General features: G+C 41.8%; 1 protein-coding gene across 26 annotated transcripts in view; it reads left to right on the top strand.

Moving 5' to 3' along the window:
* ARID1B (AT-rich interaction domain 1B) overlaps nt 1-20,361 on the top strand; it is a 413,537-nt gene that overhangs the window by 119,012 nt on the left and 274,164 nt on the right. For 23 of the 26 annotated variants that reach the window (XM_070603126.1, XM_070603106.1, XM_070603112.1 and 20 more), the window contains exon 3: nt 5,031-5,180. The exons of the other annotated variants lie outside the window; for them this stretch is intronic. In XM_070603126.1, coding sequence (XP_070459227.1) covers nt 5,031-5,180 — 150 coding nt within the window. The remainder of the gene's footprint in view (nt 1-5,030; nt 5,181-20,361) is intronic. 26 annotated transcript variants of the gene reach the window in all.

Raw genomic sequence — 20,361 nt, 5'->3', positions numbered from 1 at the left:
ATAAATGTCAGAGATTTACCCATTTACAGGAAACCTAGACGACCATAACGAAGGCTTTGGCCTTGCCTTGCCCCAGGCGAAAGGCCTGGAATGGATTAGGGTCCCTGGAGCAGCGCAGCCCACCGAGGCTCTTTTCTCTCAAGGCCCTGTCCTGGGGGCTGTTGCCTCCATGCCTCTTCCTTTGGGGGCAGAGCAAGGAGAGAATATGTGGGGTAGGGTGGAGGTAACATCTTTATTTTAGAATTTTGAATTATGAAATGACTTAGGCATACAGAAAAGTACAGAAACAGATATAATAGACGCTTGTGTAGTTACACCAAGGTAATACGTGTTAACATTTTGGCACATTTGCTTCTATCTCCCTCTTTTTTTTAAAGGGAAAAAAATGCAAGGCTGAAGGTCCACCCCATCTTTTCCTCTCTCCCCACCCCAGAGAGAGTCATATATTTCCTTTTCAATGCATGTTTTTGTACTTTTACTATATATATGTATTCATAAATAATATATGCTACTATTTGGTGTATTAAAAATTTATACAAATGGTACCTCATTCCATTAACCTTTTGTTGCTTTCTTTTTATTTTTTGTTTTGCTGAGGAAGATTGGCCCTGAGCTAACATCTGTTTCCAATCTTCCTCTTTTTTTGCTTGAGGAAGATTGGCCCTAGGCTACATCTGTGCCAGTCTTCCTCTATTTTGTATGTTGGATGCCTGCCACAGCATGGCTTGATGAGCCACCTGTAGGTCTGCACCCAGGATCCAAACCCATGAACCCAGGCTGCTGAAGCAGAGTGCACTGAACCACCAGGCTGGTCCTTGTTGCTTTCTGCTTTTAAGATTTGAACGATTTTGATACGTGAGTCTTAGTACTTGCTTTTTTTTTTTTTTACTACTATATAGAATTCCCTTGTATGACTACAGCAAGCTCTACTTTTTCCATTCACCTACTGCGTTAGAGTTAGATTGTGTCCTCTTTCATGGGTGTATATTTACAAGGAGAATTGCTAGGTCATAGTGTCAGTGTGCCTTTCAACTTAGTGGGGAAACTGCTTTCTAAAACTTCTTTAGAAAGAAGAACAGGGAGAAGATAAACCTTGATCATTTCTTCAATTTTGAAGTATGAGCAAGGAATTTAAGGTTAGGTAAAATGAAAAATGGAGCCTGGAATTCTGCACATAGAACATGATACAGAGATGTGACCGTTCTCATGTCCTCTCTATATAAAAAAAAGTATTTATTTAGTAAATACTTAAGCGAATCATTGTTAGCTAGACTTTGCAATAATGCTTGAAAGCGTTCATATTTCTTTGAAAATTGGAATAAATTTTTTGTTATTGTGCGTGCTCATGCTCCACTTTAGGATCCTCTTTATTTAGAAGTGAGTGAAATAAATTCTTGTTTGTCTTGTTTTTTAAATAACAAACAGAAAAGCTTGGATCCCAGGCATTTTCTGGAGATTTCCATTTCGTTTAGTTGAGTGATTTTCTTCGTATTCAAACCATTGTAAAGGTGCGGGGCATTGGCTGGGCCGTAATCACTTAGAGGGTTCACAGTTAACAGCCCAGGACGCTGTGTTGCTGTTGGTATGAGGTTCAGTGCTTTTGACTGTTAGATGAAGCTAAACATATATGTATCAAAAACCTGGATGGTGCAAGTGACTTCAATTTTATAACGTGTTCCTTCATTAGTTCAAAATTTTATATAATTATAACTTGATCTAGTAATCCATTAAACAACATTCATTCATTCAACAAACATTTATTGACTGGTGGGCCCTCTTCAAGGAGGCATGACGTTAGTGTGGGAGCTTATAGTCCAGTGAAGAGGATATTCAGTAAACCCCTGAGTGCATAATCAAGGCGTTAACTAGCTAAATCACATCACCTCCGCTGTGGAACTGGCATGAGAGTGATGGCGGTCGGCGCTGGGCTCAGGCGGGCTGGTCAGGGAAGGGGCGGCATCTGAGCTGAGTGCTTTGTATCCTCACCTCTCAGTGGTTCCTGGTGCTCAGTCGCTTGGTTAAATTTCACTTGCGTCCAGCAGCCTGGTGACCTTATTTGCCCTGAATGCTGTTGAGAACTAAGAGGTCAACGAGGACACCCTGAGAAGCCAAGATGGATTTCACAGAACTTGAAGCGGAAAGCTCAGTGCTTCCCTCATGGCCCATCCCCTGGGCCTTCATCCTTTAACAGTGTGTGTGTGGGGGGGGGGTCTCAGTCCGCGGGGCATCCCGTAGAGCAGGGAGGTCAGAGTGCCCAGCAGTGGCTGAGTGTCTGGATGGTGTGTGAGAAGACGGCACAGCCAGACCAGGGTGACACCCTGGGGCTTGTCCAACAGCCTCGACCGTCAGTGTGCTACAGCTCAGCCCGTCGATTTATGCTTCCTGATAATGACTGTTTGGTTTAAGATGTCAGGAAAGCACGTGATAGATCTTTGAAAGCCCTGCGTCTAAATTGATTAAAACAAAAGCAATATTGATCCTCAAAGAATTAGACTTTAGGGCCAGACAACTGAAGTAGTCTATTTCGAAATTGGTTTTTAAAAGTAACGCTTAGGAAATAATTAATATTTTAGAGAGGGCACGACAACTTGTAGTTTAATAAGTAATAACAGCATCCGTGTGGAATTCCAGGTAGGATTATTATATTGCTGGTTGTGATACTGTGTACTGAGAGAGAAGGCAGCCCCATCGTACAGGCGGAGATGTGAGACAAATATCATTTCGTGATTGACCATCTTCACGCAACTGAGGGACACGAAGACTTGGATTCAGATTTCGTGCACTTCTAACCCAGAGAGTCTTTAGCTAAACTCGAGTTGAGGAGTCTGCTCTGTTGTGGCGCCCGCATGAGGACAGTAGACCAGGGGCAGCCACTGGGCACTAGGCCCCAGGTCTGAGCAATAGTCCGGTTTGTACTGTGCTGTGTGTTACCTCATCCCAGGCACTCGGAGGGTGAGGTGCTGGTTAGGTTAGTGCCAGAGGACGCAGACCACGCATCTGAAAGGCGAGCAAATCGATTTTTAATTTTTTTGATGGCTTCCCCTGTGACATTTTTGATGGCTTCCCCTGTGACATTTTTGATGCTTCCCCTGTGAAGTTTGCCGTGTTCTGCGGGGTCATTGCTCTGGCTTCGCTGAAGACTTGCTTGCATTCCCTCCCACCCTAGCTGCACCCCGACTTACCCCTGAACTTTCCAGAGCTGGAATGGAGAGTAACAATTCTAACCGGTTCATGCTTGCACCAGTGTTCGTAGACTCCTGCCATGTGTCCTGTTGTTGTCTTGCTGAGAAAACGGAGCCCCCTCCCCAAACAACACTTCCATGTTGTGTGTAAGGGTTTCTGTAAACCAGAAAGTCAACATATTAAAGTGCGATTCATAGGGGAGTTGCTGGCTGCGTTGATGGAGCTTTGCAGTCATTTCAACACTGGCGAAAGTGTTATCCTAACTGCTTCAAATCAAACTGCAAAGATGCTTGTGTGAAATGCAGTATTAGATATCAAATCTAACATATGGGTGTTGAGCGGAAGGATATGTGTTGTGGTGGTATATGGTGTTCTAGCATGTGGAGCTGTATTTTATGGAAATTCTTTGGCTTGGCTTATGGCTGGGACATACATTCATTATGAAATATCAAGCTGTAAAATAAATAGAAAGCAAAGAATTCAACTGTGCTGTTAAACGGTTTCCAATACAAACTCGCCTGCTCTGTTGACTTAGGCTCTGTGTGATGAGAGGCATTTGTGAGCTATTGTGGCCAAGTGCTCTGTCATCATTGCTGACAGATCTTGAAAACAATCTAGATCAGGTCAAAAGGAATATGAACTTTAGCTTTTTCCATTTTTTCCTTTTACTTCGTCGGATGTGTTCTGAATTACTGTGCTAATTGGTTCTAGAGGCAAAGTGTTTAATTTCCTCCTTTTACCATTCCGTCTTCTTCCTCATTCAATAGTCTCTAGTAAATTGGTTTTTTAAGCGTGTGTCTGGAACTGATCACTGAGTTCTCAAGTGTGTGGGCTTATGGGGCTCCAGTTCTTGGAGTTCTCAAATGGCCCGTATTGTGGTATTAACAGTGACTTCACCATTCTCGTCTCTGGAGTGCTTTTTGCCATCCTGATTACTTGTTTTTCTTTTCCTCTCCTACTCTCTCTCCCAATTAGAAAAAAAGTCAATAGATTTCTCATTTGAAAAAACATTAAAAAATATCATCAGTGGTGTATTTATGGCATGAGGAAGGACTTTCCTTTGAACAGTGATTTCAAGGATTTTTAGGCTCATGTCAATTAGAGGTGGAGAAGACTCATTTGGGGCCATTTTTGTCTATCTCTCTGCTCTTTGCAGTGCAGTGTGCTTTGGTTTACCTCATTACCTGTTTTATCAACTAGGAAAATACTCCCTTTGTATTAGACATGAATGTCTTTCCTTCAAGAACTCATTGATGATTATATTGTTTGATATACATAGTATTACTTTCTAAAGGGTTTTATTTGATTGTAAAGCAATGTAGTTTCTTTTTAGCAAAAATAGCCCATGGAATTGCTAATGTAACTGGTACAGTATCTGCTACAAATGTTCCGGGACGTTCTGACCTCAGTTGAAACAAACACGCAGCCTCTACATGACCCAAACTACAAGCATCCTACAAAATACTAGTCAGTGAACTTGGACTGGTGGAGTTCATTTTCATTTTGAGTGTTGCATGAGAATGGATTAACTTAATGCTTTGACTTTCTTAGCAGAGACTATTTTTAAATGTCAGTATAGAGAGCTTTTCCCTCTGCCGGGTTTTTATGATGTTATCAATATTTGATATCTGATCAATTATTTTTCAAAGCAATGTCAAATTATCTTTGACTTCATTGACAATATGTGAATAGAAGGCAGTGTGCCGATTTATCTAATGGAGAGAATGTTAAAAATATTGAATTGCTTAGCAAAGACTCCCGTTCTTGTTGCTGAGTTGAAACCATATTTGATTTCCTTGAATTGCACATTTTGACTTTCTCACTTGCTTTGCGTGACTCCTTGACAGATGCCACCTCAGTATGGACAGCAAGGTGTGAGTGGTTACTGCCAACAGGGCCAGCAGCCTTATTACAACCAGCAGCCGCAGCCTCCGCACCTCCCTCCGCAGGCGCAGTATCTGCCATCCCAGGCCCAGCAGAGGTACCAGCCGCAGCAGGTGAGCACAGCTCCTGGTCCCCGGGCCTCTGTTCTGCCCCCGTGGCCTGTGCGCAAAGGCCAGGCTGGGGTCTGAGACCTCTTCCTGTCCCATTTGAAAAATTCTGTTCTCAGTGGGAAAAAAATGTAGGTTTGAGAAAATGCAAAACCATAACCTGATCTAAACTGTTTGTTTGTTTCTGGATGGGTGTTTGAGATTGAAGGGCGGGAAGAATGACTAGTTTCATGGCTTCTTACGTTACTTGTTAGTGACAGCAGAACATGCCAGTCATTTCGTGTTCAGTGTCATTTGTGTTCTGAATCTCTCAAGAAAGCGCTCTGTCACTTTCTTGAGGCTTATTCAGGAAAATGGTTTTATCGATCATTTAATCTTGCTAGTTGGCACATAACTTGGTATTTTTATCTTGAGCTTCTTTGGGCTTTGTTTCTGTTTTAATGGTAAGTGCTACTATATCAAAATGCTGTTGCCTTTGGCAGTGTTATTTTTCTTAAACTAGCTTATAAGCAGATAATCACTTCAATTACAATATATTAAAATACTAAGGGGAATCGTGTACTTTATGTATATTAAGCAGTTTCTAGTTTAAATTAGCCTCATTAAATACTCTTTTAGGTTATTGGGCTATATATTTCAGCTTACATGATCTGTAGAAAAATGTACGTATGCGTTTGGTAAAGTGATTGTTTCATGTTGTTTTAGAGACTATTACTGAGTTATATTAAAAGGCGTCGTGAGCTTGGGACTGGTACCCTGAATCCGAATAAAACTTTCATAGCTCTTCCAGTCAGAAGCATGAAAACGTAACTTTCCATTTTATATTGTCCTCTCTTCCTTTCTCTTTTGTGGGGTGGGGGCGGTGAAGACACGGAAGACAGTGACACTGACCCTTCAGTTTTTAAAGTGCTTCACACGTCTTGAAGAGATCGTTGATGCTAAGCAAAATATATAAAAATAGGAAGCTTGATTTCAATCAGTTCAGCTGATTTCTTAGGTATTTTCTTGGGTTCATTGGAGTCTTCTCCCACGTGGCTTTTACTGAAGAGTTCTAAAGAGGGGTTAGGACTTCAGACAAAACATGTTAGAGCAGCAGCTGAGATGGGAGATCCTGTAGAATCTTATTTTTGCATATATGTTTTCAAAATTTTGGTATTATATAAAGGGATTTATAGACGTAGGAATGTACATTATTGCACCGTTACTTGGTCTAGTCTTTTATTAAAATGTGGGAAAATTAAACAACCTTTCAATCTCATTGCTTTTTAAGTGAGAGAGGCTGGTGTCTGATTTTATGATGTATAAAGTGACAGGCTTTTTCAAGGGCTTTCGGGGTCTTACTGAACTTCTCTGTAGACATAGACTGTTTCGTCATGTCGTCAGAATTTAAGGACTCAGAGAGATTACTCCTTTTACTGTGCTGTGCTTAGGTGAATCTCTGATTGTAAAACCCGTTTGATTAAAGATTCTGAGTGCCAGTCATTTCCTTCAAGACCAAGCTCAAAATTTACTTCCTGTATGAAACAGTCACTGATGACTTGTAGCACGTGGCAATTAGTTATTTAATATCCTTCCCATTTAAATATTTAAAGCATACTACAGGTAACGTCTTATTTTAATGAATACTATTTTAATGTGCTCAGTTTAACTCTATTTTATGCTTTGATTGATACTATCATGATTTTATTGACTTGAATACAATAAATTATATGGCGGGAAATGCTATATAACCATGACACTCTAACATAAATATTGTCTTTTATTTTGCTGAGGAAGATGAGGAAGATTCACCCAGAGCTAACATCCGTTGCCAGTCTTTCTCTTTTTTTGCTGAGGAAGATTCGCCCCGAGCTAACATCTGTGACAGTCTTCCTCTATTTTGTATGTGAGCCACTGCCACAGCATGGCCACTGATAGATGAGAGGTGTAGGTCTTTGCCCGGGATCTAAACCCAGGCTGCCAAAGTGGAGCCTGCCGAACTTAACCACTAGTCCACCGGGGATGGCCCATTATTGTCATTTTTTTGTATTCTGAGGAAAACTAAACATTCCTCAGAGTATGTTGGAAACTTTTTCTTGTTTTCCTAACTCTCTGACTGTAGAATGCCTAAGAGTTTTTTGTTTCATGAAACTCATGATGGGACAAAGTGGTGGCAGTTGGAGACATTTACGTAGCCCCATCAGAGGGTCTGGTTTGACGGGGTCAGTTCTCGTTTGTAGGGAGTTAGATGTCCCAGTGGATTTGGAAAATTTCTCTAGGAAATGAGATCTAACATTTTAGATATAGTTGGCTTCTCCAAAAACAGAATAATCCCCCCAAATCTATCTCAAAACAAAGTAAAAATGACCGATAGAGTATTTTCAAAATCAAGCCGAATTTTAATAAGAATTTGTGATACTGAATTCACGTACGTTTAAATTGGAAGAAACTCAACTACATTTAATGTAACAAGCCAGTGTTTCATAGGAGACAAAACGTTCCTTTCTGCAGACTTTCCTTTTGTTTCCAAACATAGCACACCTAGTCTATTGATGTTTATATTGGGGAATCAATCCCCAAATAATAATTTGTATCTTTTGTTAATATGATTAATACAAAAGCTAATTTTAGGGTTGCATTTAGATACCTCACTTTGTGTCTTTAACATTTTTTATAGTGTTTTGAATAATCAGCCCGTTCATATGTTTCAAAAATTAAAAAGCACAAGGAAAGGATCCAGATAAAAGTCCTCCACCAACCACACTTCCTCCTGCCTCGTTCACCACCCGCCTCAGCCTTTGCCAGATAACCACTTTATTAGTTTATTGTGTGTCTTTCTGATTTCTTTATACAAAGAAGCCAAATACCGTCACTTAATTTTTACCCTGTTTTTACACAAATGGTGGCATACTGTAACACCCTGAACGGACTCTTCTGTTCTTTGTCATCCCCCTCCCCCACCCATTTGAATACTTGTTCTGTAGATCTTTCCAAAGGAGTACAGAAAGCCATGCTTCATTCTCTTTTTATAGCTTCTTCCCATGTTATGGACGTACCATAATATATTTAACCAGTTTTCTTTTGATGAGCATGTAAATTATTTTTGGTTAGCAGTGCAAACAATACTGCCATAATAAACTTTGTCCATGTGTCATTTCATAAATGTGCAGGTGTATGTATAGGATAAATTCCTGGAAGTGAGGCTGCTGGGTCAATGAGTATATACAGTTATAATTTTGGTGAATATTGCTAGATTGTTACTCTCAGGGGTTGTACCAATTTATACTCCCACCATCGATGTGTGACAGTACGTGTTTCCCTACACATGTGCCAATAGCTTGGTTTCACGAAGCTTCTGAGATTTTGCCAAACTGATAATGTAGTTTTTTGGCGTTTTTTTTTGGTTTTGATTTTGAGGAAGATTAGCCCTGAGCTAACTACTGCCAATCCTCCTCTTTTGCTGAGGAATACTGGCCCTGAGCTAACATCTGTGCCCATCTTCCTCTACTTATATGTAGGATGCCTGCTACAACATGGCTTTTGCCAGTGGTGCCATGTCCGCACCCGGGATCCCAATCGGCAAACCCTGGGCCCCCAGGAAGCGGAACATGCGCACTTAACCACGGCGCCACCAGCCAACCCCCGATAATGTAGTTTTAAGTTGCGTTTAGGAGTGATGTTGAGTCTCTTGTCTATTTCCAGGTGTTTGAGTTTCCTATTTTCTGAACTTAAATTCCTATCTTTTTATCCTGAGTTTTCTCTTCAGTTGATGGTCTTTTCAAAATCAATTTATGAAAACTCTGCGTATGTTAGGGAGACTCGGCTTTTGTCTGTGATGTAAGTTACTCACCACCCTCCCTCATCTTGTCATTTGTCTTTTGACGTTAATTATGGCACCTTTCTGGGTCATGCACAGGGGCTTTTTAAAGTTTTAGAAATTTTTATATAGTCAAAATTATCAGTCTTTTCTTTTATGGTCTCTGGATTTTATTTTTGGTGGCAGTACGAGCCTTCCATACTCCAAAGTTGCCAAGGAGCTCTCCCGTGTTATTTGTAGTATTTTTATAGATTCACTTTTACATTTTACTTATCCCAACCTACGGAGAGAGGTTAGATGCATCTTAATATTTTTTTTCTAGATGGCTACTTGGTTAAGTACCTTTTCTTTATTTTTATTTATTTATTTATTTATTTATTTATTTATTTATTTTGAGGAAGATTAGCCCTGAGCTAACTGCTGCAAATCCTTCTCTTTTTGCTGAGGAAGACTGGCCCTGAGCTAACATCCACGCCCATCTTCCTCTACTTCATACGTGGGACGCCTACCACAGCATGGCTTGCCAAGCAGTGCCGTGTCCACACCCAGGATCCGAACCAGCGAACCCCCAGCCACTGAAGTGGAACGTGCAAACTTAACAGCTGCGCCACTGGGCCGGCCCCCTGAGTACCTTTTCTTGTTAGATTATTATATGAGGGCTCTCTAGGGAAACAAAATGTGTATATGTGTACATTTACACATCCTATGGATCAGGATAAAGAGATTTATTATAAGGAATTGGCTCTCACAGTTATGGAGGCTGGCAAGTCCAAAATCCACAGTCTGGGCCAGCAGGGGCGGAGCTGATGTGTCAGTTCTAGTCCCAAGGCTGGTAAGCTGGAGACCCAGGAGAGCCACTGGTGAAGATGAAGTCCAAAGCCAGTCTGCTGGGAAATACCCTCCTGCTTGGGGCGTCTGGTCTTCTTGGTCTGTTCAGGCCTTCAACTGATTGGATGAGGCCCACCCACATTGTGGAGAGCAGTCTACTTTATTCAAAGCCACTGATTTAAATGTGAATTTCATCCAAAAACACTCTTCAAGTTGACACATAAAATTAACCATTACAGTTATCTATCCCCAATTGATTTGAGATGTCGCTTTTATTGTTTCTGAATTCCCTTAGGTACAGTATTTTGAGGTTATTCTGGGATTTTTCATTCTTTTCCATTGGTCCTTCTACTAATGCACCAGTACTAGGGTGTTTTTATTTTTTCGTATTTGGTAGGATTGGTATATCTTAATTCTTCTTTTTTAGAGTTTTCTTAGCTGTTGGAGTTTGCTTGTTTTTTTTTAATGAACTTCATTTCTTACCATGCTTTTTTAAAAGAATGCTGTCTTTTTTGTTGTTATAATGGGATCTTTTGTTGTTATATATATGTATTTTTTTGTTGTTGTTTGAGGAAGATTAGTCCTGAGCTAACATCTGCTGCCAATCCTCCTGTTTTTTTTTGCTGAGGAAGACTGGCCCTGAGCAAACATGCGTATCCATCTTCCTCTACTTTATACATGGGATGCCAACCATAGCATGGTTTGCCAAATGGTGCCATGTCTGCAGCTGGGGTCCGAACCGGCGAACCCCAGGTTGCCGAAGCGGAACATGTGCACTTAACCGCTGTGCCACTGGGCCGGCCCCTTGTTATATATATTTAATTTTCAGTGAAACAGATGATACTTATAAAAGAATAATGGTAAAACAAAAAGAAGTGCCTCATGTGAACAACTTTTGCCTTGTTGAAGCCCACTGACCCCAGACCAGGAGCACACTTGTCCCGAGACAAGTTGGGTTTGTTCAGCTTGGGCTCCTGCAGGTCAGGAAGAATTCACCCAAGTCGCCTCAGGAGCATCGTGAAAAGATGTGGGGGTCGAGGGGGTGTCCAGGGTGTGCTGTGTGCTGGATGGTTCTAAGAGGGATCAGGAAGTGGGGGTCACTCCTGGGTTGGCTACTCTCAAGAAGCTGGGGGCGTTTGGTGACTAGGTGTCTCCATTTTTATCCATGAGGCAGGAGGACTGAAGTGGGGCCGGGTCATCACTGGCCAGGAAGCACCAGCCTCCGAGAGAAAGTGTCAGTTAGAAGACGCGGGTGTTTACCCCCTTGGTGGTCAGAAAGTGACCTGGTCCAAATCTGCTGTCAGCCCAGTTCTGTGCGGTGGGGATGCTTCCGTCAGCTTGTCCTCATGGCCGGCTTCCCTTTTGTCCACATTCCTGCTCCACCGTCCCCCCTCTGCTGGGGTCACTTCTCTCTCTTTCTTCACTGGTTTAGGTAGTTTTTAGTTTCTTTAAAACATACTTCAACAAAGCTGTCATATGTTTTCCTTAGAATTATTCCTGTATACCTTATATTTTTGTTGCTGTTGTAAATTGTATCCTTTTAGAAAATTGTATTTTCTCATTGGTACTGGTATATACAAAATATAATGAACTTTATATATTAAACTTTTATGTCCGGTAACCCTTTAAGTTCTTGTTAATTCTACTAACTCTGATCATTTGTAGATTCTCTTAGGTTTTCTCAATTTTTTTTAAAAAATTGATTTTTAAAAAAAGCATGCCCTGGGACCAGCCTGGTGGTGCAGCGATTAAGTTCGCCTGTTCCGCTTTGGCGGCCTGGGGTTCGCCGGTTCGGATCCCGGGTGTGGACATGGCACCACTCATCAAGCCATGCTGTGGCAGGCATCCCACATATAAAGTAGAGGAAGATGGGCACGGATGTTAGCTCAGGGCCAGTCTTCCTCAGCAAAAAGAGGAGGATTGGCGGCAGATGTTAGTTCAGGGCTAATCTTCCTCAAAAATAAATAAATAAATAAAATTTAAAAAGTTAAAAAATCAACCCCTTCCCCTTTTTTGTCTTTCTGAAGACGAGCTTCTCCAGTGCGTTGTTTGAACGGACTGTCCATTTTTATATTATCTCTGACTTCGAAGAAGGCTTTCATCGTTTCATCATTAAATATGATGTTTGCTCCTTTTTTTTTTTCTGTAGCCGCCCACTATTCCCCAAGATAGTTCCCTTCCTTTTAAAGTTTGCTGAGAGATTTCAGCGTGACTGGATGCTGGATTTTATCTTAGGTGTCTTTTTGTAGCTATTGAGAGGATTGCTTTGTTTTTCTCTTTTAATCTGTTATTGGGGTGTATTATTTGTGTTGTTTTTTTTTAAAGTATTAAACCAAACATGCATTTGGGGTAAACCCAGCCTCGTGGTGTATTATGTTTTTATACATCATTGAATTCAGTTTGCTGGACGTTTATTTAGGTTTCTTGAATCAGTGTTCGTGAATGAGATTGAGGTGTAATTGTCCTTGTGAGGTTTCGTATCTGCATTATGGGGTTTTGCAAAATGAACCAGAGAACAGTCCCTTTTTAAATTTAAAATTAAATTTAAATTTAATTTTACTTTATGTTAAAATTTGGAATGATCCGTTCTTGAATGTTGGGTAGAAGTGTCTGGAAAGCCATAAAGGATTGTGTAGCCCTTGTTTTTTTTTTAAAGATTTTATTTTTCCTTTTTCTCCACAAAGCCCCCCAGTACATAGTTGTGTATTTTTAGTTGTGGGTCCTTCTAGTTGTGGCATGTGGGATGCCACCTCAGCATGGCTTAAATGAGCGGTGCCATGTCCGTGCCCAGGATTCGAACCAGCGAAACCATGGGCCACCGAAACAGAGTGCGTGAACTTAACCACTCGGCCACAGGGCCGGCCCCAGCCCTTGATTTTTAAATTTTGTCCCATTCCTGATTTTTTACTTTTGATCTTATTTCTTTTGTGAATATAGGCTTATTCAAGTTATCAATTTCTTCTTGAGTCAGCTTTTTGCTTATATATATTCCTTTATATTAGGAATTTATCCATTTCATCCAGTTTTTCAAGTTTATTGACATAAAGTTGTTCATAATAGTTTTTATTACTTTAGTTTCTATAGCATGCAGAGTTAAAGACTTTTTTGTTTTTTGAGGAAGATTAGCCCTGAGCTAACATTTGTTGCCAATCCTCCTCTTTTTGCTGAGGAAGACTGGCCCTGAGCTAACCTCCATGCCCATCTTCCTCTACTTTCCATGTGGGATGCCTACCACAGCATGGCTTGCCAAGCGGCGCCATGTCCTCACCCGGGATCCAAACTGGTGAACCCCAGGCTGCCGAAGCCAAACATGTGCACTTAACTGCTGCGCCACTGGGCCAGCCCCTTAAAGGCATTTTAATTCATAAAGTTCTTCCTTCTTTCTTTTGTTCTTGGTTAATCTTGCCAGTGATTCGCCTTTCCATGGCAACTTTGGTTGTTGTCTTCTCTATTACATGTTCTTTTTTAAAAGTTTACTTGAATTCTGTGTTTACGTTATGTCTTGCTTTCTATTTTATTGATGTTTATTTAGTAATTAAGGGAATGCTTAGCTTATTTGAAACATTTTTGTCTGATGAAGCCAAATGTAAGACTAAAACATTTCCTCTTAAGTACAGCTTTGGCTGAATCTCTCAAATTTTGATGTGCATTATTTTCGTTCTGTTTTAGTTCTAAGAATTTTCTTTCGTACCTTCATTCTCTGTTTTTGGAGACAGCTTTATCGAGGCCTGGGTCTATGTTCTGTTCCCTCAGCAGGATTGGTGTGTGCTTTTGCCAGTTGCCTGTGGGCACAGTCCTCTTTTGTGTTCTATTTTGTAAAGTTTTATTACCAAAAAATTCTTAATATGCTGATAAACAGAATGGTATAATGAACACTCACATGTCGCCATAATTGATCTCATTTACTACCCTGGCCCCATTCAGGTGTCCCCAGCGTCCTCAGAATGCTGTTATAGTCAGTTTGTTTCAAGCAAAATTCAGACAAGGTTAATACACTAGTTTGGTTCCTGAGACTTTTTGTCTGGAGCAGTTCTCTCTGGCCCTCTTCCGGTTCATTTCTTTGGCATGGTGAAAGAACTGAGTCAGTTGTCGTGTGAAGTGGCTTTGTCTGATTGTTCTCTCTTAATGTGGCTTAACTTGTTGATCCAGCCCCTCTATTTCTTGTAAATTGCATGCTACATCCGAAGGCTTGAAGGGAAGCATTTTTGTTTGTGGTTGTTGTACATCATGTCCCCAACATTTCGGGCCCTGTTCCTGTCCAGTGGAGGGGTCTGTGATCCCCCCTTTGAGTGAAGAAGCCTCCGAATGGCTTTAGCCCAGGCTGTCGGGTGACCATCAGCTGGCTGTCTTCCAGCCGAGGCTGCGGAGTCATCGTGATGAAGACAAGCCTTCCCCTTTGTGCTCGGTCCAAATTCCTCATCCACAGAATCTGTGAGCATAACACATGCTGGTGACTTGAGGCCACTAAGTTTGGGGTGGTTTGTGACACGTCATTCCTGACAGACATAGTGGGAACACTTCACAGGTGATGCTCTGAGAGTATTACATCAGGATGAACATCCTGTTTCGTTGTCCCACAATAGTGAGGTTAAGATTGATCAGTGGGTTCAGGTAGTGATAGCCTTGGGGACCACTTTAGATGGAATTCTCTTTTTGAGGTTTTGCAGACCACACCATTCAGTTAATTTTGACCAGAAGCCCTGGTGATGGTTAGCCTGTGGTTGCTAATTCTCAAAGGAGCCGTTCTTTAATTCCTCCTACCCCTGAGTGTCAAGTTCACGACAGGTATTTCTCGTCTCTAATTCGTGGGTTTTCATGCCCTTAAATGATGGGTATGGCCCTTCTTAGTCCCTTATTTATTGGAGAGGTATTGTCTCATACTTACTCCCTTTTGTCAGGCCATAGACTTCTTCTCTTCTTCCCTGTTCCTTGTCTCGTTCTCAAGTGGAAAGTTGAAATCTGTAGCAAAAGTCAGCTCCAATTGTTCTCCCTTTCCATGTTTTTGCTTTACTTTCTGTGTGTTCTTGGTCTCACTCACATTCATGGCAAGTCTGTGGTCTCTCTTAAAAGGCATTTTATGCAGTATTTTCAATAAAAATCCAGATATTTCGATCAGTGGGCATTTAGAGCATCTAGTCTCCCATACTGCGGGAACTGGAACTCTTTTATATTTTCTAGTTGTTTATTTGAAATCTTTTGCACAGTTTAAAACTATGTAAATGTGATATAATAGATCACTTAGAACATACAGACAACATATTCCCATTTGCTAATGAGACTTGTCTCATGCCTCCTTTATTCTTTTGAAATGAAATTCGTAGACAATGTATTACCTCCACAAAATTCATAGGTAATAGAAGTTACCTACACACAATTTCAAGCACGTCAGAGTAATGCAGACTGTATGTGGGAAAGTGAAAGGAAATTAGTATACAATAAATATCATATGTGAGTTAAATGCTCAGGCATGACTGCGTTAGAAGACTGTGAAATCGATGCTTGCGTGCGTATGTGTGGATCACTGTGAACCTGAGAGCTAGAAGATGAGACTGATGCACGAGGCCTGGGTTAAGCAGGGTCGTCAGTGGTGATGTCATCTTTGAAGATGGTGAGCAGCTCTTGAACAAAGTCTGAACAAGACCAAGTATAGTCTTCCCTCAATATGCATAGTAGTTTTATGCCTGGAAAATTCAGTATAAAATAAAATTATTTTAAGAATACTTGGTTCTTATATGCAAAATAGAGTTGGGTTGTAGGCGTAGACAAATTAGCTTTTTGTGTTGTTTGTTCTTAAATTTAAATGAATGTTGGGACTTTTGAAAGTAGAGTGAGACGTGTTATGAGTTCCTGTTGGACCAGATTCTCATACACTGTATGACGGTCTAGCATTCCTACCCTACGCTCGCTGAGTCTCATTGCATTTCCTTATCCTGTGACAACTCACTGCCCCTTGAAATCTTGTCAATGCACGTAACTTACAGGCTTCCTTATTTTTTCTGAAACAAAATTGATACATAGTGTGGGTTACCTGTATACAAAATTTCAAACACCAGTACAGTGCCGTTTAGTGTAATGGAAAGGAGAGAGTAGTTTATAGTAACGTATTGTGTTTTTTCCTAAGTGAACGCTCAGACATGTCTACGTTAGAGGACTTGTGAAATAGTCAGAGGCTTGCACCTGTGTCTGTAACCGTGCTCTCCACTGGTGCAAACGAGAGGGATACAGATATGTCATGTGAACAACTCAAAATCGCGAGCAAGCTTTGAGTCCATGGGATTTATGACCATAAAGTGATAATTATATAAAGTGAAAATATAGAACATTTTTCATAACACGCTTACAGAGTTAACAGAAAAGGCAAGTTACCCCAAAATGTCGAGATATCCTAAATTTGTAAATAAAGTACACACACACAGTAAAAATCAGTAAGAATGCTATCTGTAAAACTTATCTGCGTTTTCTGAATTATCTACAGTAAACATGTAATGTGTGTAATATTTTAAAATACTTTGTAAAGGATGGCACATTAATTATAAAACATAAGGGATCAGCAGTCCAGCCGATCAGAGACTCTGACTGTTTCTGTGGATTGACATAATCTAAAATGCTGGCTGGATTCTTTGGACTCAGTGAAACACACAGTCAACTCATCTTCTCTCGATTTTGCTGTTTCTCCCACCCCCGTGTCGTCCCTTTCCTCCTTACCCATCTCAAAGTCCCAACCGTCGCTGTACTCTGTAGCATGTACTCTTAGGTGCCTGTGCCTCCTCCTCCCCTCCCAGTCTGATAAGCCTCAGCAACCTTGATGACATCCATCACCCCACCGACTCCAGAGGAGCGGGCTGGGGAAGGAGGGAGGAAGACCCTGTTTTTCCTTTAAGTTCGTGACCACTAAGGTCAGGTGGTCCTTGCCACGTTAATCCCACTTTCCCTAGGGCTGTTTCATACTCCCCTCTGCCTTCAGACCCCGCACTCTCCACTCTCAGCTGGTGATGTTGCTTCCTATTCGATTGAAGAAATACAAGCCACCAGGAGAACTTATACATACCGACGTGCGTCTGCGCGTGTTCCCTGCCTTCTCTTGGTAGACGCTGTGGAAATCTCCTGTTCCCGTATAATGTGTTGCCTCCCCACAAGTCCATAGCTTTCCTTTGTCCCTCTGGTAGCTCCATCATCAATTTCCCTTTCTATCATTCCCATTAGAATTTAGACATGCTTTCACTTTTCCTACTTAAAAATACAAGACAGAAAAACACTTTCTTGACCAAAACCAGCAGCCTGTTTTTCTCTTTAGTCAAAGTCTCCATTTACTGTTGTCCCTCGAATTTATTCCTGTAGGCTTTTATTTTGACCACTGTACGGACACAGCTGTTCTCAGAGCCACTGATGTTCTCCCTGTTACTCGGTGCAGCGGGCAGTTGTCATTCCTTCCATGTTTCCCCTGTTGGGAGCCCTTGGTGCTGCTGATGGGGTCTGTCCCCCTCCAGCAACTTTCTTGCTTATTTCCTGGGGCACCGCTCTCTCTGGCCTTGCTTTCTGCCTTACTGGCCACTCCTTGCTCTCCTTTGCTGGTTTTTTCTTTGTTTGTCTCTGTGACCTTTATGTATTGGTCTGGGGTCAGGGCTCGGTGTTCGAGCCTCTTCTCTTTTGCATTACACTCCTTACACCTTACCTGTGTGATCTCATTCGATCTCCTGGCTGTGAATATCATCTGCAGGCTCATGACTTCCAACCGCATTTCTGCAGCTTGGTCCTCTCTCCTCCATCTGTAACTCTGTACACCCAGCTCCTTTGCAGCATCTCTAAATGAGCATCTTAACAGGCTTCTGAAACTCAGCATATCCAGAGCAAAGCTCGAGACCCTCACTCCTTCCCCGACAAACCTCTCTTCTGTATTTTCCTCCATCTCAAGAAATCTTCCTGAGATTTTGGTCAGAAACTTTGAAGTCTTCCTTGACTTTTTTTACTTTCAAACCCATTCCACCTCCAGAATCTATTCAGAATCTGATACATCTCACTACTTCTATTATCACCACCTTGGGCCAAGGCATCGTGGTCTCGTGCTTGACCTGTTCCAGTAGCTCCTGACTGGTACCCATCTTTCGCGCACACATCCCACAGCCAGATGCTTTACAGTGGCCGCATGCTCTAGCTGCCCCCTCCCTCCTCTCTTCTTTCACACTCGCTTTCTGGAAATTTCTCAGACATTATGTGCTCATCTCAAGGCACTTGTGCTTACTGTTCTCCTGCCTGCAATGCTCTTCTCCCAGATATCGGCAGGCCTTTTCCTTGGAAGTCTTCCAAGGAAGACTGACTTCCTTGAGGTCTTTACTCAAATGACGCCTCATCAGGCAAGCCTCCCCCGACCACTGTGTGAAGCGTGGCAGCCCCTCCTCCCTGTGTCATTTTGCCCTTTACTGTGCTTTCGTTTGGTCCGTAGCCCATCACTGTGGGACCTAGCACATCCTGTTTGGTTTTTTTTTTTTTTTTTTGAGGAAGATCAGCCCTGAGCTAACATCCGTGCCCATCTTCCTCTACTTTGTATTTGGGATGCCTACCACAGCATGGCTTGCCAAGCAGTGTCACGTCTGTACCCAGGATCCGAACCGGCAAATCCCTGGCTACCAACGCGGAACGTGCGAACTTACCCACTGCGCCACCTGGCCGGCCCCTCCTGTTTTGTTTTTTATTGTCTGTGGCTCCCCCATTAGAATATAACCTTTATGAGAGGAAGGACTTTGTTTTGTCATCACTGTGTCCCCAGGTCCTAGGTCAGTGCCTGGCACAAGGTAGAAACACAGTAAATATGTTGAATATTGTTGTTGACTTAATTATTCAAAAGTCTTTTTTATTTGCGAGTACATAATCAGCAGACTTTACAGTGTTGAAGAAGGTAGACATTTACTGCCGGGTATTCAGATTCTGTAATTTCTTTTGTTACTGCAGATGTGCTTTGTTGAACATTTCTGTACCCGACTCTCGGGCTGTCTGTGCACAGGTGTGCGTGTGGCCACACGCACAAATCTTCACCTCCCATCAACTCCCAAAATGGAATTCCTGGGTGAAGGAACAGGCGCATTTTAAAGACTTCGTGCATTTTACCAAATTGTTCTCCGGAAGGTTTTCACAATGGTCCCCCCACCACCTCACTGACACATATTGTAATATTTGCTTTCCAGTGGTTCTTAGTTTATTTGATTTCCAGTAAGGATTCTACGTAGTTGCTTTTTGAGTCCCAGTAGTGCTAAAGAGACCTCACAGAACTTTGAATTAGATGTGGAATCTGCTTAATGTGTTACTGTGGTCATAGTTTGAATAGATAATAGAAATTTGATTTCATCGGGAGGAAGTGCACAGTTGGGCATTCATAATTTTGTGATTTACCGTTGACTCAGAAGCTCCTTAAATATGACAAGTTCTTCTTGTTTGCTTTTGTTACCATTTATTTCTCTCGTCTGCTGCTCATTTGGGGGCAGAAATGGAACTGCCGTGTGGGCTAGGCCTGGGTCCTTCCTGTGGTAGACCCAGAGCAACCAGCACAGCCGTGAGCACTCTGTCTATTCACCAAACGTCTCTACTCAATATGCTCACATTGTCTTCTTTAAAAATGTACTCATTTTTAGAGTTTAAAAAAAAATGAATAGGGGCCAGCCCCATGGCCTAGTGGTTAAGTTCACATGCTCCACTTCGGTGGCCCAGGTTTGGTTCCTGGGCACAGACCTACACAACACTCATCAGCCATGCTTTGGCAGCATCCTACATATAAAGTAGTGGAAGATAGGCAGCAAATGTTAGCTCAGGGCCAATCTTCCTCAAGGAAAAAAACTGAATAGCTATTGGAAGAAGTTGCTTCCATTATAAAGTGTTTTTACATCCTAGCTTACTTCCTCCAACTGCTTTACTCAAGATTTAATATTTTTGTATGGTAAATGTCCTTTAATGCCATAAGTTTTTATTTTTTTGTTGTTGTGTTTTAAAGTTTCCACTTGCCTTCCATTTCGTCATTTTTGGATCATAAAATATTAGGCGAAGTTTGTTTCCTGGCTCACTGTCCCCCTCTTAGCAAACTCTTGTTACCTTCCTCTCTCCTCTTTGCACCTGTAAACTCATAATCTTTTTCCTTTTACCTCTAATTCCTGTTCCGCTTCAGATCCACTCTCGTGAGATGCTGGGGAAGAGATCCTGTTTGCTCTTGTGGCACGTTTCTTCCTGACCTTCCACCCACTGCCTCCTAACGGATGCAGCTGTTAGGTGTCAGGGGCAGTGTGCCAGGAATCAGGTGACCTGAAGGGAAACCAGACTGTCTGTCTACCCTTTCCTTTGAGCAGTGGTCTTCTGCTGGTCCAGCTCCACTTCCAGGACTCTGACAGTTGGCAGCCTTGCAGAGCCCTCTCTCTGTTTTCATGGCTTTAAATTACATGGTGTTTTCATAGCCAGAAAAATCTTTCTGTCCTTAGAGAAGATTTGTAGGAGGAAACTCCGTTCAAGTAAGTCCCAGTTTACTGAAAGAGGCTGTATCAAGGTGGATCTTTTTAAAAGCCCTGGTGTAAATCGGCAAGAGAA

The sequence above is a fragment of the Equus przewalskii genome, chromosome 32 (genome assembly GCF_037783145.1).
Source record: "Equus przewalskii isolate Varuska chromosome 32, EquPr2, whole genome shotgun sequence".
Classification (NCBI taxonomy): Eukaryota; Metazoa; Chordata; class Mammalia; order Perissodactyla; family Equidae; genus Equus; species Equus przewalskii.
This window is presented reverse-complemented; position numbering and strand designations above follow the sequence as displayed.